Genomic DNA, 21126 nt, shown 5'->3' with positions numbered 1-21126 from the left:
GGCCCCAGGGAATGGGCTCCTGCTGGAACCCCCATGACTGATTTTGGGGACCACTCTCCCAAAGAAGGAATGTGCTTGAAAGAAGGGAGCTAGGCACTGCGGCTGAAAGAGGCAGGGGCTTGGATGGAAACATCAGGGGCCAGGCTTCCTACTCTGGGTGTCAGGAAGGGCCTCCATCAAGGCCAGTGAGGGGTACCCACAGCTGGCTGGGGGATTAACTCTCCAAAGTCGGTCTTGTTCTAGGATCTCATCGTCTCCCCCTTTGCTGCATCTTGCCAAAGGTGAACAGGTACACCTGCCCCCCACCATGCTGACCCTATTCTTACACCTGATCATCTGTCCCATTTCCTGTCCACATGATCCACTGGGCTGGATGCTGACCATGCCTGTACTTGGCTTTGGCCAGCATAACCCCAGGGAAATGGACCCAGGCTCTGAGTGTACCTGCAGACGCTGGTAGGGTTCAGCCATCTAGGTCAGCCCATCTGCTGGACTCAGGGCCTCCTATGACCCGGGGGTAACTTCACCTGATGTGTCTGGAATAAGGATCCACCCGAAGGGAAAAGTCTCTCCCTGAGTCCTGTAAGTGCTGAGATGTAGACACCTTCTCTCTTTCCACCTGCTCTCTTCCTGCAATCCTTGGCCTTGGTCCTTCCCAGCTCCTCCTTCTCCCTGGCCTCAAGGAAGTTCCTAGACCACCAGCAGAGGAAAACACATAGACTTCAGAGTCAAACCAACCTGAGTGTGAGAACTGACTCTTCCACTCACTGCTGTGAAATGTGAATAGTTGCAAAGACAGTATGGAAATTTCCTGTACACCCCTCCCCCAGGTTCCTCTAATATTAGCATCTTACATAACTATGATCCATGTATCAAACTAAGAAATCAACATTATGAAGTATGCATGTGCATAATCTCTCTCTCTCTAGGCTTTTGGAGGTGATCTACCTAAAGCATTGTCATCATTTGCATTGAACTATCACAGTCACATCTGATTGAGTAACATTTCTTGGCATGAGGTCAGCACCAAGGAGTCTAGATCTGCCTATGACCCTGCCTCCTTTGCCCATCTGGCTTCCAGGAAGTGGCAGATGCTTCTCTCTACCACCACCTTCCTTCCTGAAACATATCCATCCCTCAAACACTGCTTATTAACGGCCATGAAAGCAGCAGTCACACTGCCCCAGCAACTCACAGCTACTGATTGAGGGTGTGTGTGTGTGTGTGTGTTTTGTGTGTGCACGCACGTGTGTGCACATGAGTGGTGAGTGAATGAACTGAAAGACTGTAAGCGTGAATTAACTGGTAAGCCAGTGAGTGAATTAGTGACTTAATGAGTCAGCCAGTGAGTGAAGAAGTGTGTAAAATTGAGTAGATCATGCTCCCTGCTCCCTCAACTAATCCAATCAGCAGTGGCATAAATTTTCTCATCTTTATTAACTAACACAAGCGGGGGTTAGAATAGCACTGGGATAGTTACAGACCACTAGCTGGATGCGAAGGATAACTGTGTTCATTTTCTAGTGCAGCTTTCACAAATCACTGCAGATTCAGTGGCTTGAAGCAACACAGATTTATTTTCTGACGATTCTGGAAGTCAAAGTGGGCATCGCTGTGCCAAGGTCAAGGTGTCTGTGGGGCTGCACTCTCTCCAGAGGCTCTAGAGGTGAAATCTGTCGGCTTGCCTTTGCCAACTTCTAGTAAGTCACCTTTGTTTCTCCTCCAACGGCCTCTTTCCGTACCTTCAAAGCCACCAGTGTAGCCTCTTCAAGCCCCTCTCTGACCCACTACGTTTGTCATCACATCTCTGTCTCTAACTCTCAAACGCCTGCTTTCCTCTTACAAGGACCCATGTGATTACATCAGGCCCACTTGGATAATCCAGGATAATCTTCCCATCCCCAAATCCTTACCATAATCATATCTGTGAAGTCCCCTTTGCCATGTGAGTTATGTATTCACGGGCTTTGGGGCTTAGGACACGCACTTCTTCGAGGAGCCAGTTTTCTGGGTGTCACAGGTGCCTTGCTCAGAGGGCAAGAGCAGCATTGATCCTCAGCCCCAGGAGGGACAGCCGCAGGGGAGGCAGGAGAGAGCATCACGGCAGTGACCACGTGCCTCTGCCAACTACTTTCTCGTGTTGCTGTTGTCGCGACCTGGGATTTTTAAAGTTCCCCAAATTTGAGGCTTGCCCCCAAATTTGAGAAATGCTGTGATGAGAAGATATGCCAGAAGCATACAACTGTTGCAAGTGAGGGTAAAAATTTGCCCCTACGATTCCCGGAGAAGGATTAAGAACACGGCGCCTCAACCCTGCGTACATATTCCTATCAGTTGGGGAGATGAAAAACAACTTATGTTGAAACGAGAACAGAATAGCAAAGACAGTACAGAAATTTCCTGTATACCCCTCCCCCAGCTTCCCCTAATATTCGCATCTTACATAACCATGGACCATGTAGCACAACCACACTGGTATACTGCTATTGGTTCAGTGGAAGACTTCATTCTCATCTCCCCCAGGTTTCACACTCAGGCCTCCTTTTGCTCCAGGATCCAGTCCAGTATTTCTTGGGCATGGAGTCATCACGTCTACAGAATCTCCTCTAGTCTTGTCAGTTTTTCAAGCTCTCGTTTGCTCAAGACTGTGACACTTTTGTACTGATCAAGTATTTTGCAGACTGACCTTTAATTTGGGTTGGTCTGATCTTTTCTCCTGATTATACACCAGGGTTATGGATGTGGGGGAAGAATACCACTGGGGGAGATGATTTTATTATCACATCATAGAAGGTGGGTGTGATATCAGGGTGGTCTATTACCAATAGCCTTCACATGGACCCCTTGGTTACTGTAGCATCTGCCCCCTTCCTCCACTATAAAGATGTCCTCTGTCCTTGTCCACACTCTACTCATTAGAAGTGAGTCCTAAGTCCTGCCCACACTGCAGGGGAGGGGCAGGGCCAGGTGCTTTACTCCCTCCTTTCAGTGAATCCTCACCTTGACCATTTCACTCCACATCCAGCCAAGACTTGCCCAAAGTCCCCCAGCTACTGCATGGCAAAGCTCATACTGGAGCTCAGGGTCTGTCTGGCTCCAGAGGCCAAGCTCTTTCCACTTCACATTATCACTGCTGAGTGAAGAGGCTCTCACAGCCTCTGAGGTGGGGGCTCCAGCCCAGCCTGCCTAGACAAATGTTTTTCAAATCTAACCCTGGCTTGTGACCCATTCACGAGATCAGACTGTGGGGGTGCATCTTATTTTTATTTATTTATTTTTGGCCAGGCCACGTAGCATGCAGGATCTTAATTTCTTGACCAGGGATCAAACCTGTGTGCCCTGCATTGGGAGGCACAATGTCTTAACCATCTGATTGTCAGGGAAGTCCCAGGGGTGCATTTTAAAAAAGAAAATAAAGTACAGGAGATTATAAGAGTATAGAATGGAAAAGAAAAGAGTACGTCACAGATATAATAAGTTTAGTTTCATAAAACTGTTTTTTTCTGAAAACCTTATGTGCTCAGAGACCTTATCTTTATAATGGGGATAAAAATAGCACCCCTACTCCCACCCCCCACACAGGGTGGTCACAAGGATGAAACGAGACAATACAGGTGATGTGCTTAGAAGTACCCACTAGCAGCACCGTATAAATATTATGATTACGAAGTATGCATGTGCATAAATGGGTCATGGTATAGAATGCATTGGGCTTCCCTTGTAGCTCAGTCGGTAAAGAATCTGCCTGTAGTGCAGGATACCCGGGTTCGATCCCTGGGTTGGGAAGATCCCCTGGAGAAGGAAATGGCAACCCACTCCAGTATTCTTGCCTGGAAAATCTCATGGGCAGAGGAGCCTGGTGGGCTGCAGTCCATGGGGTCGCAAAGAGTCGGGTACGACTGAGTGACTAATACTTACTTACTTATAGAATACATTTCCTGTTGTAGACTGCAATCCAGAAGTTTGCAAATACTGAACTCCCATCTCTAGACTGGAGTGGTCAGGCTTATGACCCTCAGCCCACACCACCTGTGTTTGTGATGTTTCATCTGGGCACAGCCACTCGTTCATTTGGGTGTGGTCTCTGGCTCCTTTTGAGCTACGATGGCAGAGTTGAAAACTAACTTGCAACAGAAAATGTGTGGTCCATAAAAGCCTGCGGTATTCACTACTGGGCCCTCCAGCGCAGTGCCCCTGTCTGGAGGTCAACTCATAATACAAAGGACGTTAGACACTTCTTCCTAAGCCATGTGGCCTGGTCCTGCCTGCTCCCGGCTGGCACACAGCCCCTGCAGGTCCTTCTCCACTGTGGTACCGCCCAGCACACAGGCCTCCAGAAGCTCGACACCCTTCTACTTTGGAGGGATGCCCACACTTGCTTTATTTCTCCACCTCCATGGCTGTTTGCTGTCCATGTGGAAGGTTAGAAACATGGCATACAGGTCAGGGTCCCAGCAGGAAACAGATGGCCACTCAAATTAGGATAATTTGAGGAGTGTTTAACAAAGTGGCATTTACCAAGGGAAGGGCAAGGTGGTGGAAAGCCACAGGGGACAGCAGAGTCCTCAGAGACTAGTAAAGGTGGAGCTTTTACCCCCTCAGCTGGAGGAGACAGGATGGGAAACTTGGAAGGAGAGAATCATATAGAGAGGACGCTTCAGAGGAGCCAGGACTTGCAGTCCAGGGATGAGGAGCCAGCTTCAGGCAACCTTGTAGGGAGGGAGCCAGATCCCTCCCTCCCTGATCTCCTGTAGGGGGTCCCCATTGGCCAAACTGGAATGGAAGCCAGAGGGCACAGGAGCCACTGATATGATCCATATGGGTCAGTTTCCCAGGACAGGAAGCAGCAGGCAGGAAAGATGGAAAGGAGTGTGGCCCCACCACCAAAGGCCACACTCTCTTCTCTTCCTAGATCCTCTGGCAGTTGGTTATTATGGGGCTGATGTTCCTAGATCTTATCATTCTGAGGCGGGGTGGAAGGTTGTGAATGGAGACACAGATAAGCTGCTGGGGTCTTTTGTGCATCTGAACTGAACCTGATGAACATGTATGCACATTAGGCAAGTTCTTCCTCACAACCCATCCACTCAAGTCCAGCAAACAGATGAGTCAACCTCTAGCCTTGGGAGAAAGAACCAGAGTGGAGAAAAGCTCCCTAGGCTAAGAAGTGTCCCCAGAGGAACCTGTTCCCACAGGCCAGACCTCTCTGCCCCCACCATTGGCCTGGATTGCCTAGGCTGGCATCTGGTATCCTACAGCCCTCCCAGTCCAGCCACAAAATTACAGCAAGTCACTGGGAGGGTGTTGCCTGGCCAGTAGAACGTTGATTCTACATCCCTGATCCCACAGATGAGATATCACAGGCTTGGGAAGGGACTGGCTTAAGTAGCCCAACTACCGTGTGGCAATTTGGGGCTAGGATTTAGGCTTGAAGACTCTAGTCAATTTTACATAAGATGGAACTTGCAATCGGTCACAGAGTCCTGGGAAAAGCCTTGGCAAAAATTCAAAATGTGCTCTAGGGACCTCTCTAATGGTCCAATGGTTAAGAATCTGCCTTCTAATGCAGGGGGCTCAGGTTCAATCCCTGGCCAGGGGACTAAGATCCCACATGTTGTGGGGCAACTGAGCCCACACACCACAACTAGAGAGAGCCCACGTGCTGCAACTAAGACCCGGCACAGTCAAATATATAAATAAAAAAGTACATTTTTTTAAATGTGGTGGTCTAGTCTGAGGCAAGCTTGCCAGGCTCAGCTGCTGAGGTCAGGCACCCAGACCCCCGGCCACCAAGGCTTGAGTGTCTATGCAGGCGGGGTGCAGCACAGGTTTGAGTCAGGCTAATCAGTTCAAATCCAGACTCCAACCTGTTAGTGGCTGTTCTACCTTAAATATGTTAATGTTTATGTTAATGAGGCTCAGTGTTCTAGCCCTGTAAACTTGGCTCTATCAACCACCCCTGAGTCATGGCAACTCCATGACCATTCAAGGAAGTACCCCGCAGTGTCCAAAGCTCAAGAAACGGCACTCTTCTTTTCTTTTCCCTCTAGTTGGAAGACTACTGGAACATTTGCAACTTTTCCCCCAAAAAGCCAGAAGCCGACTAGTTTGAGTGTAGCTGCTAGAGTTTTGTGCTCTAACCCCAAGAAACGGGGACCCCTGGGATGAGAACAGGGGGCCTCCTGTTAGGCCAAGGATTTTCTATCTCATTTTCATGGGCTCTGGTGTAATATTAGTAAAATCTTAAGGTTCTCCTCCCTTCTTCCCCAGTGCCCACCCCCATCCCCACCCAATTCATTTCAGAGAAATGAAGAGTTCAGACTTGGAGGCCAGGTGCTTGGGTTTTATATTAGATAACTTTGTCCTGACAGGAACCAAGTCACAGCTGTCATACCTGATTATTTTTAGAGTTACTACTAAACTCTTTGTATGGTAGGAGCTTGCCACTGTTCAAGGCAAATGGAAAGACTTTACATTTTATCATGACAGCTCTGGAGCCATCCACCTCCTCATGTTCATTATTTCCAGGCTGTCTTTGGAAAGGTTGAGGAGGCACCTTGACAATCGTACGGCGAGGAAGGCAGACCCTGTGGCTCGTTACTACATCCAAAGGATGGAAAGCTCTCCACCTGAGCCCAGTCTGCTGCCTCAGGAAGCCAGGGAGAAAGACTGCAGGGGGCATGGTTGCGCTAGAGCCTTCCCTGGGTAACCCATCATCTTCCACAAGAAGCAAATCTGACCTCCAAGTAGCCAGCCAATAAGAGCACCTATATGCAAATGCCACTAGCACTGGCCTGGAGTGGCTGGCCTGTGAGTGACGTCACAGTCCCCTCTGACCCAACAATGCCACCACCACTGAAAAGGCGGACCCTTGCCTACAGCTCAGACAGACAGAAAATTTCACCGCCAGCAGAGCACCTACTACTAATTGCTCCTAGAGTGTGGGGGACATAGGTCTCTGCTGTCCAAGTTACTGGGTCCAGAAAAGAAAATGAATTTATGAACATGGGGAAAAGAGACCAGCTAAAGCCTAAGGTAAACGTCTCTTCTTACGTCCACTTTTTGCTGAATTACAGAAACAAGTTCAAGGAGCAGCAGCCCAATACCTATCTTGGCTTTAAAGAGTTTTCTAGAAAGTGTTCGGAAAAATGGAGATCCATCTCAAAGCATGAAAAGGCCAAATATGAAGCCCTGGCCAAGCTCGACAAAGCCCGATACCAAGAAGAGATGATGAATTACTTCGGCAGGAGGAAGAAAAGGAGAAAGCGGGACCCCCATGCACCCAGACGGCCTCCATCGTCCTTCCTACTCTTCTGCCAAGACCACTACGCCCAGCTCAAGAGTGAGAATCCAAGCTGGTCAGTGGTGCAGGTGGCCAAGGCCTCGGGGAAGATGTGGTCTACAAAGACGGATGTAGACAAGCAGCCCTACGAACAAAGGGCAGCTCTCCTGAGAGCTAAGTACCGAGAAGAACTCAGTGTCTACCGTAATCAATTCAACCCCTCGAAGAAGCGCTTGCAAGAGTCGGCTATGAACCAGTGCAGAGGGTTCGAGCAAGCTGAGTCAGACACAAGTGATGGATCCAACTAGAAATAAAGGGCCATTCCGTGGTATTCCTGCCTCTGGTTTGTGTGTGGTGTTAGGGTGGCCATGGCTGCCACTTTGGGAAACGAGTGAGTGGCAAGGTGGAGTTGAGATCGGGGTTTGGGAACTGATTCTGGGAGGGGCTGGCTTTGAGAGAAGGAGCTACAGTGTCTGGAAAGGTGTGTGGTCAGTATTTATTGCACTTGGCTTGTGCAGGTGGGGTGGGGTGTGGGAGTCTCCAGGTGTAAAGAAGCTAGGAGTCCTAGGGGTGGGAGCATCTGGGCCCCAAGTGGTTCTCCAGGATGGAAGACTCTGCTCATAGTGAAGTGCCCAATAGCCAGTCCTGCCGCCCTCCTCACCAGGAGGGCAAAAGGCCTGGAATCCAGGTCAGGGTTCCAATTCAGGCCCCAGCAGAGGCTGGGAAACTGGAGTTTAGGTGGGCCTTAGGGGAATCAGTGTCTGCGGGGATTCCAGAACTGGTCCTCCAGCAAGTCTTAGATACTATTTGTGGGCCAGGATGAGACCTTAGGGGTGGTCCCCATTCTATTCACTAGGGTGAAGCCTGGGGCTGATTTTACAAAACTAGGTTATCTGACTCTGCCTGAGTACTATAACTTGAAGAAAATGGTTTTCTCAACATTCCGGTGGGCATCTACCCAATCTTCTGTGAACATAACTGACAGGGTGGACACTTGTTGCCTCTATGACCACTCGGTACCCATTTCTTTTCCTCCTGCTCACAGCACACCACCTCCATCCTGATCAAGACTGGATCAGGTGGATTCCCCCTGGACACAGTGATTGGCTCACTGATGGGCATGTGATCCAAGCTGGTCCAATCAGAGTGGACCTCAGGACTTGTATAAGAAGTCCCAGGGGAGGATGCTGTCCTGGGGGCTGTAGGCAGTCATTTGCCTCCTCAGGCCAAAATGTTAGTCCCTTTGGCTTCTTGGACTTTTGAGTGAAGATAAGCCCACATGTTTGAGCTTTTGTCTAAGATGGTATGAGTTAGGTTTTCTCCCACTTAAAATGAGTCAAGACGGGCCGTTTGATACAAATGGGATTGCACTGTGTCTACTCTAACTGTATTTTCCAGGCAACAATACACTGTGAGCAATGTTTCCTACCAAGCTAAATTAATATGGGATGTTTTGAAATGGTCCTTGACTTCTGATAGCAGAGAGACTAGGAAAAAATGCAAAACTGCTTCTTTGTCACCAGGTTCTACATACAACAGACTTCCCTAATTCCACCTCTAACCCCTATTCCATGAGGGATTTGCATCTTTGTAACCTGCTGTTGTTTAAACTTTTACTCATGGAACAAAAGTGAAAATACATAGTTTGGAATAGACTTTTCAAACAGGGTCATTTCTCACCCTTTAGGGGGTAAGAAGTAACATGGTGGAGTGACTTAGAATTTTAGGGTCTGGAATCAGGCCAAATTATTTATGAAGGGCTCCCCTGGGCCAGACCCTGTGCTGGGGACCAGGTGGCCCAATGCAGTCTACTGTTGAGCTCCAGCCTTCATGGGAGGAGTGGACACAGGCACAGACCCCAGGCCTGCAAGGCCTGAGAAGAGAAGAGACTAAACAAAGAGCTGAGGGTGGCGGGACTGAGGACCACTACCAAGGCAAGTGCTGAAGTCTTCACAGAGGAAGCAGCTTTATCCTCCTCAGCAAACTTGTACTCAGGCCAGCAAATTTTCCCATTTCCCCTTCCCATTCCCTAAGTTGCTCTTCCAACTTGGCTCTGCTCCCCCACCAGCCCAACCTCCAAACTCTCAGGAGACACCCTCATTTTCCGCTTCATTGGCAAAGTTGAGACTGTCAGTTTTCTTCTTTCTCAACTTGAAATCCACAGCCATCGTCCCTCTTGGTCTTAAGCCTCATAGCAAGAACCTCCTTGCTCTTCCTCTTCCGTTCTCCTCTTTCGCTACCTCCCTCGGGCCCTTGGTCCTCACTGTAAAGATGCTGATTCTCTAGCCTCTAGGTTTAGTGTCCTGACACAAGTGGTTTCCATCACTGGCAGGACCTTGGGCAAGTAAGTTCTTCTCCTTCTGTCTCAGATTTCTCATCTGTGTGAAGGGGGTGATGCCTGCCTTGCAGGTGGTTTTAGTGATTAAATGATGTAATGCATGCAAAAGCATAATGATGTAATGCATGCAGAAGCATTTGGCATGGTCCTGAGCACACAATAGGTTCTGTGGTGGATCCTCTAGAGGGGCTACTCCTTCACAATTCCTCCCTCCTGGGATTCATACCCTGGTGTGACCCCTTCCCATTAAATGTGGGAAGAACCTGCAACTTGCCTTTAACCAACAGAACAGGGCAGAGGACACAGGATGTGACTTCTGCGATTATGCCATGGTACGTAAAATTCTATCCTGCTGGGTTGGTTTGCTCTCAAGATCATCCTTGTTGGCTTGATGAAGTAAGGGGCCAAGCTGAGAAAGACCATGTGGCAACAGGCTGTGGGGAATCTCTAGGAACCGAAGGTGCCATGGACCAGCAGCCAGCAAAAAAAAAAAAAAAAAATCAAGATTTCAGTCCTATAAATACATGAAACTACTGCAGCAACCTCATGAACAGAGAAGTGTATCCTTCCCCAGCTGAGCCTCCAGATAAGAACTCAGCTCTGGCTGACAGCTCGAGAACTTGCTTGGCTTTGTGAGATGTCAGGCAGTGGACCCAGCTAAGCTATTAGTAGATTCTGAACCACAGAAATGATGACATAATGAATGTGGGTTGTTTTAAGGCAACAAGTTTGTGATAATTGGCTATATGGCAGTAGATAACTAACACAGTACTCATTAAATGACAGCCTCGTTGTATTCTAAAAGGAACCATCTTTAACCTTCTTTCTCCTTCCAGCCTCCACCCTACTTGTTGATTTTTTTCCCTTTGTTCCCAACCTCTTGAATTCGGAGGAGCCCTCCACTCCACCGCCCCTGCCAGGGCTAATTAGATCCTGACTTGTACAAGTCTGTCGTGGTTCCAGTTAGGCTGTCTTGTTTCCAGCCTGTTTGTGGACTCTTGGTGGGCGGTGGCTGTGTGTCCCACCTCGGTCTTCTCTGGGAAGAGGGCCCTCGCAGAGCTGGGCCCCCCTCACACCACCCTTTTCTGGTTTCCTGTGTGATTAATTCTGTGAATGAGGGAGGCCAAGTCAGAGTTTTGAGTACTCCTGCTGAAAACTAACTCTATTAACATTCCTTTATGAAAAAGCCGGCAGGAGGGTGTGACTCTGCTGGCTTCTAATGACTGGAGTGGGATGGCAGTGTAGGGAGGGAGGGCCAGAGGGGGAGAGGCAGGGGGAGCCTGGGTCTAAGATAACAGGGGAGAAGAAGAGCAGGCGGAAAGCCTGGCGTGGTGCTCACACTCCCCTCAGACCCACTTGACTGGGCTCATGTGCCCCTGCCCTCTGCCCTCAGGAGGAAGGAGACCAAATCTTTGGGCCCATGCCTGTCCGGATGCCTGAATCACTCCACTCTGAACCTTCTCTCCCAGAGCATTTTCGTTCATTTATTCAGCAAATATTCACATACATCTTATGCCAGTGGCATACCAGGAGCTATTCTAGTGCTAGGGAGACAGCAGCATCCCTGATCTCTCATAAATATGTAAACAAGTCAACAAATAAACACGCCAGGTCATTTTTTTGAGAGTGTCAAGTGCTCTGAAGAAAATAACCCAAGGTAATGAGATAAATCATGACAAGTGGGGTTGCGGGTTGAATATATATATATTCATACAGACACACATACACACACACACATGGCCGATTCGTGTTGCTGCCAAGAAGAAACCAATAAAACAATGTAAAGCAATTTTCTAATTAAAAATTTAAAAAATAAAGGACAAGAAGGAGGCAGGCTTTCCAGGGTCTTAGGGAAGAGCTACTCAAATAGAAGGACAGCAAGTGCAAAGATCCTGAGGCAGAAATTGGCTTGGCATATTGGACAGAAGAGAGGCGAGAATGACTAGAGGGGTGAGTGAGCAGGCAGATGTGGTTAGAGGGGGACATGCCTTAGCAAGAAGTCTGTGGTGAAACCTCAGTGCAAAGGGGAGTCAAAGAGGCTTTCCTGCCTCCATTTCCACTTCTGGCTAACAGTCATTCTGGAGTCTATCAAGTCCCACTAAGGGGATGCTGGTCCCTCCAAGGTCTGCAAGAGGAAGAGGCAAGGCTAGCACATGCCAAATTCATGGCACTCCTCCCTTTGGTGAAGTGAAAGTCACGCAGTCGTGTCCAACTCTTTGAGACCCCATGGACTGTACAGTCCATGGAATTCTCCAGGCCAGAACAGTGGAGTGGGTAGCCTTTCCCTTCAGGAGCCTCCACTGGGCCTCCTGGGAGAGTTGTAAGCTAAAAACCAAATGTGGAAGCTCTGAAACGTCCCTCCTATGATTCATTCTCCCAGAGATGGGGGGAAGGGCAGACGAGCATGGTGAAACATTCTAGGGGAACACTGCTTCCTAGGGCTCAGATTTTCAGGTGGAGCAGCTCCCAGTAGACCAGTGGTTCTCAGCTTTGAGCCTTCATCAGAATCACCTCAGACCTCATTCAGACACAGAATGCTGGGTCCCACCCCTAAAGTTTGAGTCAATTTTTCTGGGAGTGGGGCCCAACATGTGCATTTCTGCAAGTTCCCAGGTAATAGGATGCTGCTGGTCCCAGGATCATGGAGTTCTTTTCTCTCATGCAGCCCTGGCATTTATGCTGATGAGGAGGCATCACTGATCTGCCAAGTGAGTCTGAGAGGAAGGGCTGACCTGCTCTTCTCTCTTCTCCCCCACCTCCCTGTCCCACTCCTTCAACCCTGGCTGCAAAGTTTACTCAGGTCTCCTCTCCAACGGGTTCATCAATAATAAAGGTGAGAGGCTAATCCTCATCTGTCTGTCTTCTTCATCTGCCAACTGACTCTGAACTTGGAAAAGGAATATATATGGGCACAGATGTACGCACAAATGTGTGGGCTTCTCTGGTGGTGCAGCAGTAAAGAATCCACCTGCAATGCAGGAGCTGCAGGAGACATGAATTTGATCCCTGGGTCAGGAAGATCCCCTGGAGGAGGACATGGCAATCCATTCCAGTATGCTTTTCTAGAGAATTCTATGGACACAGGAGCCTGGCAGGCTACAGTCCATAGGGTCGCAAAGAGTTGGACATGACTAAAGTGACTTAGCATGCATGCATGCACACATACACACACACATATACACACATACATACATATAGATTGGGCTTCCCTCAAACTACAACAGAGAAGTTGATCCCAGTTGCAAACGATGATCGATTAGCACCTGAGCCACACAGCAGCATTGGAATCTTAGCGTTAACTTCAGTCTTCACTAAAGCATCAGCTGTTTGGGGACCAAAAGGTCCAGTTTCTGGGCCTATACGACTGAGGATCAAGTCCGTGGCCAGGGTGAGGTCATCAGGGTGAAGTCACAAAGCACTGGCACCTTACTGTCCTGTCCTGCACCTCTAATCACAAACCCACAAACAGTCACAGACCCACAAACAGTCACAGACCCACAAACAGTCACAGACCCACAAACAACACCTGCACCTCTAATCCCAAACCCCCAAACAGTCACAGACCCACAAATAGTCACAGACCCACAAACAATCACAGACCCACAAACAACACCTGCACCTTTAATCACAAACCCACAAACAATCACAAAGCCACAATCACAGACCCACAAACAATCACAACCCACAAACAACACCTGCACCTCTAATCACAAACCCACAAACAGTCACAGACCCACAAACAACACCTACACCTCCAATCACAAACCCACAAACAGTACCTGGGGAATAAACGAAATGTCTGGGACATCACTGTAAATGAAGCCTGGTATGTGACAAGTGCCCAGCGGATGGGGTTGCCCGCCCTGGTCTCTAATGAATGGTTTAAAGACAGAGAGAACAAAACACAAAAAAACAGTTCAAGCAAGAGAAAGAGCTAGGCTAAAGGCCAAAAGGGGGTCCTGTGATCCTGGCCTTGACCTCCGGGGCAGATCAGCAGTGACACAGTGGAGCACTCTCGTGTGGCCATCCGCTGACAACAGCTGTCCTGTATCAGCTCCCCTCCTCTGGGGCGCTTTCCAGTCCCTCCACTGCTCCGGCTGGCCAAGCGGTGGCTGGACGGTGGGATGTTTCGGCAGTTGAGCCTCACGATGGGAGGCTGACGTGGCATAATCAGGCCACTGCTGCCTTGTTAGAGGCACTGTCGCCCACATTCAACTTCTGAAACGGTTCCCCGTGAACCCTGCCTCCTCGCATTCACACCCTTGTGTGATTCTTCCCTTTGAGTGTGGGCTGGACCTAGTGAGTTCCTTCTAATGAACAGAACAGGGCAAAAGTGATAGGATGTCACTTCTTCAGAAGGGACTAGGCTATAAAAGACTCTCCTGGTCTCTCCTCTCTCTCTCTTTCTCACTTACTCGAAGCAACTGACATGTTGAAAGCCACCCTGTAGAGAGGTCCACATGGCAAGGAATTCAGGGAGGCTTCTGGCCAGTGCCCAGCAAGGAACTGAGGCCCTCAATCAAACAACCTGCAGGGACCTGAATCCCGCCAGTAACTGAGTAAGCCTGGAAGAGGATCACTCCCCAGCCACCATAGATACCTTTATTGCAACTTATGATTGGCCCAGCTAAGCGGTACCAGGGTCCTGACCCATAGAAATTAAGGTAATGCATGTTGTTTTATGGCACTAAGGTTTGGAGTAAATTGTTACAAACTGAAATAGATAATGAACACAGATTTTAGTATCGAGAGAGAAGCAGTGTCATGAAAAATATCTCAGAAAGTGAGATGGCTTTGGAACCAGGTGGTGGGCAGAGGCTGGGAGTATTCTGAGGAGCTTATTAGAGAAACCAGAACTTTGAGGATGCTGCTGGGGAAGGGTAAAAGGAAGTGAGGAACATCTTACTGGAAGCTGGAGGAAGGGGACCCTTGTTACGCAGTGAAGGAAACCTTGGCGACAATGTCATCTGCAGGGATATGGAAGGGCATGTGCCTGATCAACTCTGTGATCTGGCTAAAGAGATATCTAAGCAAAGGGTTGAAGGTACTAGCTGGTTTCTTCTTGCTGCTTATGGAAACAGTGGCAGATTTTATTTTCTTGGGCTCCAAAATCACTGTGGGCAGTTACCGCAGTCATGAAATTAAAAAATGTTTATTCCTTGGAAGAAAAGCTATGACAAACCTAGACAGCGTATCAAAAAGCAGAGACATCACTTTGCCAACAAAGGTCTGTCTGGTCAGAGTTATGGCTTTTCCAGTAGTTGTGTATGGATGTGAGAGTTGGGCCATAAGGAAAGCTGAGCACTAAAGAATTTATGTTTTCAAACTGTGGTTCTGGAGAAGATGCTTGGACAGAGAGGAGATCAAATCAGTCAATCCTAAAGGGACTCAACCCTGGACACTCATTGGAAGGACTGATGCTGAAGATTAATACTTCGGCCACCTGATGCAAAGAGCTGACTCACTGAAAAAGACCTTGATGCTGGGAAAGATTGAGGACAGGAGGAGAAGGGGTGACAGAAGGTGAGATGGTTGGATGGAATCACCGACTCAATGGACATGAGTTTGAGCGAACTCCGGGAGACAGTGAAGGACAGAGAAGCCTGGTGTGCTGCAGTCCATGGGGCTGCAAAGAATCAGACGTGACTAAGTGAACAACAGCAATGTGAGAAGAGAGATAAAAGGAGGGAAAGGTGGTGGGGAAGATAGTTTGGAAAGCTCTCAGCCTCCCAAGACAGCAAAGGATGCTAAAATTAAGAGATGGCTTTGAGCACTGTCAAGAAAAGGTGGTCTGGAGATAAAGCCAAGTGTGTGACTGTACAACCTGTGGCTAAGACCTCAGGAAGATCAAAGGATTGTAGTGTTATTCAGCTTCACAAAGGCCCTCTAAAGAGACCAGGGTGGGCTTTACAGAGTCTCCAGATCAAACAATAGGGCCTCTGGGAAGCGTATGAGCATTGTCCCTTGGCCATCTTAATGGACGCCCAAGGTAGAGAAGTTCAGTTCAAAGAAATCTGTGGTTGTGGTTTTTGTGTAATAGAGTGAATCTCTATGAAATTTACAGAAGACCCACTAAGTTTTGGAGAAAACTATTATCAGAAGTATCACTGTCAGATTGGAACAAAAAGGACAGAGAGGGCGCAAAATAAAAAGAGGTCATTGGGCTCCCCAAATTCTCCGCAGGAAGCAGGCTGAAGAAAAGTAAGCTTCAAACATACATTTCTTTTCATGAAGAAAAAAGAAGGACGACTCAGAGGGAGAAACCAAGAGCTCAAAAGGTAGAGCTGAATATTCTCAGATTTTGAAACTAATCAAGAAACTTCCAATATTTTCATTGGTGGATTTCAGAATTATTATGGGCCAGGGACTTTTCTCTGCCTCACTTTCTCCCCACTTTTGAGTAAGAATGTCTGAACCCATTGCCCTGTGCCTGTTCCACCACTGTATGTCCTGTGTGAGGGGACAGGGGACTTGTCCACCTGGTTTTGCAAAGCTATAGCTCAGAGTAACAATATTTTAGGACCTGTACTTAAGGAACTACACCAAGTTGGTCCATACCTGAACTTGATTTAGATGGTGCAATTCTGGACACTGGGCCAATGCTTTCATGGGATAAGGCTTTTGGGGGGCCTTGGGAAGGGGTAACAGTATGTTGCATGTGGAAAGCCCATGAAGTCATTGCAGGATAGGGGGCAGCTTGCTGTAGGCAGCTTTAGAAGTGACTAAATGATTTTTGTCTCCTGGCATTCACACCCTTGTATAACCCTCTCCCCTTATGTCTACGTGGATTTCAGAGGAGACGGGGCTAGTCAATGAGAGGTACAGGTGCACACCAGTTCTGTCCAAAGGAGGAGCCCAGTGCTTCTAACAAAATAGAATACAGCAAAAGTGATGGGCAACCGATTCTGAGATTAGGTTATAAAAGACCATGATTTCTGTCTTTCTCTGTCTCGAACTCACTTTGATGAAGGCAACAGCTGTGTTGAAAGCTGCTCTGTGGAAAGCAACTAAGGCAACCTCTGGTCAACAGCATTGAGGACATCAAAATCCTTCAAACCACCCCGATAATAAGCTTGGAGCAAATCTTTTTCCCCAACAGAGCTTTGAGATGATGATAGCCCAGGAAGGTTCCTTGATGGCGTTGTTGTGAGAATCTGGCTGAGCCCTACCCAGATTCCTACCACACAGACAAGGTGAGATGAGAAACCTGGCTTCAAGCCATAAGATTTGGGGTAATTTGTTACACAGGAAATAGATACTTAGTACACCCGCCCCAAGGCCCTGTGCTACAATACTTCCTCCAGAAACACTCTCACACTCTCCTCAGGGCCTTTGCACATGCTGCTCCAGGCTGAACTCCTCCTTCCTACCTTCAAGGTCTGGTAAATTTCCACTTGTTAGCCAAGACTCAGCTCAAGTGTCCCTTCCTCCAGGAAGCCCTCTTGGACCCTCTCACCCTACTTGATGCTCCCGTACCACATCATCATCTCGTTCATATCACATCTTAACTAGCGTTTGTCTCAACTTGTGCAGGAGAGCAGGGGCCTTGCCTTATTCATCCTAGTGCCCTTAAAAATCTCACGCAGGGCTCCTCATACAGTAAAATAATAACATAAAGCTGTTGTTTATGTCGCTGTGCCATGCCTAGTAGCGTTTGAGGCAATTTACATGCAATGTGTGAGTGTGTGCTCAGTCGCTTCAGTAGTGTCCAACTCATTGTGACCCCATGGACTGTAGCCTGCCAGGTTCCTCTGTCCATGGGATTCTCCAGGCAAGACTACTGGAGTGGGTAGCCGTTCCCTTCTCCAGGGGATCTTCCCGACCCTGGGATTGAACCCAGGTCTCCTGTGTCTCCTGCATTGTAGGCGGATTCTTTACCCACTGAGCCACCCGGAAAAACCTTACATGTAACAACCTTACTTAATAAAATCAATCAGGCAGAAACTTTAAACGTCCCCATTTTGTAGATGAGGAACTGAGGCTCTAGGCGAGGTGCTCAGTGCTGGAAAACAAGCAATGGAATCCTGAAAGGTTCCTCCTTCCCGGGCCTGCTGTCAGTCACCTCCTCTTTTTGGAACTGGACACACAAGCTGTCAGCCACCTCCTCTTTTTGGAACTGGACACACAGCAGACTTGGGCCGGGAGGCCTCCTGAGACAACAGCCTGTGCTTGACTGGTTACACAGTTTGGCATTTCCAGAGAAACACCAGGATCTTTCCCTCGGAGCCTCCTCGGAAGGGCTTGGCTCTCACCCAGAGAATTTGTTGGGCACCAGAAATCACACCTCCAGCTCTCTGCTCACAGCTGCGGCTCTGGCCCGCAGGCAGAATGAAGCGTGTTCCTCCCCTCACACCCTGTCATTACGAGCCACGTAAATTCCTCGATACTCGTGTTGAAATGAACAGATGCGGCTCTGTATTTTTAATGCATTATCTGCAATTAGCGGCAGTGGGCATGAAAGAACTCTGCGGTCCCTGGGGCTGCCCCTGGCGGATGCAGCTGTGAGTACATTTGCGCTGAAGAATCCAGCCCGGCTCCCCTGGCCCGCACAGCTCTGGTGAGTGGGCGAGGGAGCCTGCATTTGCACGGTGTCTGCCCGGCCAGGAAGCAGAAGGGGGCTGCTGATGCCTGCTGGTGACTCCATGGCCAACCTGGCCCCTCACCACCCTCCTAGGCTGTCTAAATACCCTGAGAGGAGGTCCTCCACCCAGATGTTACAGGTGATAAAAGTTTTCACAGCATTGGGCTCTGTGAGAAGATGCTAAGGGGGTGTGCTGCAGGGCCCGGAACAAACCTAAGGGGCTGTCTGCAGGTGTCAGAGAAGGCAGGGCTGGTCGATGAGATGTACGGGTGCACACCAGTTCTGTCCAAGGGAGGAGGACATTTTTGGTCATAAATATAATGCTAACAACTAGCATATATACCAGAGGAGGCAATGGCACCCCACTCCAGTACTCTTGCCTGGAAAATCCCATGGACGGAGGAGCCTGGTAGGCTGCAGTCTGTGGGGTTGCTAAGAGTCGGGCACAACTGAGCGACTTCACTTTCCCTTTTCACTTTCATGCATTGGGGAAAGAAATGGCAACCCACTCCAGTGTTCTTGCCTGGAGAGTCCCAGGGACGGGGGAGCCTGGTGGGCTGCCGTCTATGGGGTCGCACAGAGTCGGACATGACTGAAGTGATGTAGCAGCAGCACATATACTATATGGTCCATATATATTTGTGGCCATAAATATAACGCTAATATGGAGGAGGGCATGGCAACCCACTCCAGTATTCTTGCCTGGAGAATCCCCATGGACAGAGGAGCCTGGCAGGGTACAGTCCATGGGGTCACAAAGAGTCGGACATGCCTGAGCGACTAAGCACAGCACAGATACTATGGTCTCAGCACTCTCCAGGCATCACCAGAAGGCAGTGTCAATTCCTCACCCCTCCCCTGCCCCCAGCCACAAAGCACAGCTGAAGAGCAGCAGAAGTCCACCTGTAGTTGAACAAAGCTGAGGTCATTGGCTCTTGGCCGTGAGGGAGAATGCACAGCCCTGGAAACTGCCAGGCATCTCAGTAAGTGGAGGGCTTTTCTGGAGGCTCAGATGGTAAAGAATCTGCTTGCAATGCAAGAGACCGGGGTTTGATCCCTGCGTCAGGAAGATTCCCTGGAGGAGGGCATGGCAACCCACTACCGTATTCTTGCCTGGAGAATCCCATGGACAGAGGAGCCTGGGGTTTCAAAGAACTCACTGTAGGAGTTAGGCTTTTTGTTAGGTGATGTGGGGGAGGGTTCAAAGCAGTGGAGCTTTGCTGTGGACTGGTTGCTATCAGGAAGTGAATATACTTCTATGATTGGGTACTTAATTTTATCTAGAAGGTGGGAGGCATGAAGCAAGACTAAAGTTGTAACTGGTAAATAAGCAGCTGTTGAGAGTCCCCTGGTGGTCCAGCAGTTAAGAATCTGCCTTGTAATGCAGGAGATGCAGTATCCACCCCTGGCCAGGAACTAAAATCCCACACACTACTGGGGAACTAGACCCTTAGGCCGGAATTACTGAGCCCACGTGCCACAACTAGAGACCTCACACTGCAACAAAAGGTCCCACATGATGCTGTGAACACCAGATGCAGCCAAATAAATAAATAAAATATTTTTTACAAAAGAAGCAGCTGTCACTCGTGTTAGCCAAGATGCAAAGGGAGGGGGAGGTGGGGTCATTGTCTTTTGGTGATATCCTCATTTGTGCCTGAGTTCAGAGGTGATTATGAAGTGGCCTTGTTTTTGTCTTGCTTCACTGTGGTCATGGAGCTCTAACAGGACACCAAAGTCTAGGTGTGGGGGGCCAGGCCAGCTCCCACCACTCAGTCCGTCTCTGGCCCTCAGGGCGCTGCTATTGTGGCAGCTTTCAGAAGCAGAGAAATGCAAACTCAGAGAGTTGCCAAAGCTGAGAAGTGGAGCTGTGAGTCCACCATCACCAGAACTGGAGTGGATGCCGAGTGAATCAGAGAGAACACAGGATTTGGAGCTAGAGCTCTCCACTTGAGAAATCTGTCCCTGCCACTTACTAGCTACTCGGCCTTGGGCAATTTACTGAACATCTTAGATTCAGTTTCTTCTTCTGCATAATGGGGATATAGAAATCTGTTTCCTACAATCATTGTGAGAAAAAAATGAACAGACACAATATAAGGCACCTACGCAACTTCCGGGAACAGGAGAGTCCCCTCTGAGCACTTCCCGTGTGCCAGCCACTGTTCTGAGTATCTCATCTGTACCGACTCATCTAATACAGCAATCCCTCGAGGCAGATTCTATTATTAGAGTCCCTGGTCTGCAGGAGAGAAGATGGAGATACAGAGAGATTAAGCAACTTCTCCGAGGTCACACAGCTGTCCAGGAGCAGAACTCAGGCAAGCTGGCTCCAGCACCTTCTGCCTCCTCGTGGCTGCTAGATCACTGTTCCTCCCATTTCCTAGGGCTTCCCTGGTGGCTCAGATGGTAAAGAATTTGCCTGCAGTGCAGGAGACCTGGGTTCAACTCCTGGGTCAGGAAGATCCTCTGGAGAAGGGAATGGCAACCCACTCTAGTGTTCTTGCCTGGAGAATTCCATGGACAGAGGAGCCCAGCAGGCTACAGTGCAAGGGATCACAACGAGTTGGACATGACTAAGCGACTAAAACACACACCCCTTTCCTGATGCAAGGACTTCAACCTCAACAGGTCTAGTCAAGTTTTGATGGTGACTGCATGCTCTGGAACTCCCCAGGTCCTAGACTTTTGCTTGTGGAAGGGTCCAAGCTGCTTGCTTGGCTCTGGTTTGGAGAGCACTTGTTTCCTTTTAGAAGGTCAAAACACTCTCAGCACGACAGATGATATAGATTTAGGTCGCTGCAGTGGATAGTTCAAATAAAACATACTATTGCCTTATTGGTATTTCTGTGCCTTTCAGTAAGTCCTGAAGGCAGAGAAATGAGTAAAACGGCTGGAGGTGGGCTGGGAGGAACGACTCAGTGC

At 48.9% G+C, this 21126-nt stretch overlaps 2 protein-coding genes across 3 annotated transcripts in view; one reads left to right on the top strand and one right to left on the bottom strand.

Annotated features, from left to right (window-relative positions):
• CSMD2 (CUB and Sushi multiple domains 2) overlaps nt 1-21126 on the bottom strand; it is a 684323-nt gene that overhangs the window by 350577 nt on the left and 312620 nt on the right. The gene's annotated exons all lie outside the window — the stretch shown is intronic.
• On the top strand, nt 6831-7613 carry HMGB4 (high mobility group box 4). The gene has a single exon (XM_043878202.1). It carries the CDS (start codon nt 7000-7002, stop codon nt 7588-7590), a length of 591 nt encoding a protein of 196 aa, XP_043734137.1. The 5' UTR covers nt 6831-6999; the 3' UTR covers nt 7591-7613.

Source organism: Cervus elaphus, chromosome 20, assembly GCF_910594005.1.
Source record: "Cervus elaphus chromosome 20, mCerEla1.1, whole genome shotgun sequence".
NCBI lineage: Eukaryota > Metazoa > Chordata > Mammalia > Artiodactyla > Cervidae > Cervus > Cervus elaphus.
The sequence above is the reverse complement of the archived record's forward strand: the minus strand, read 5'-3'. Positions and strand labels throughout refer to the sequence as shown.

What these genes read in the sequence shown, in the direction of transcription:
- HMGB4 (XM_043878202.1), top strand. Translation starts at nt 7,000, where the DNA reads ATGAACATGGGGAAAAGAGACCAGCTAAAGCCTAAGGTAAACGTCTCT.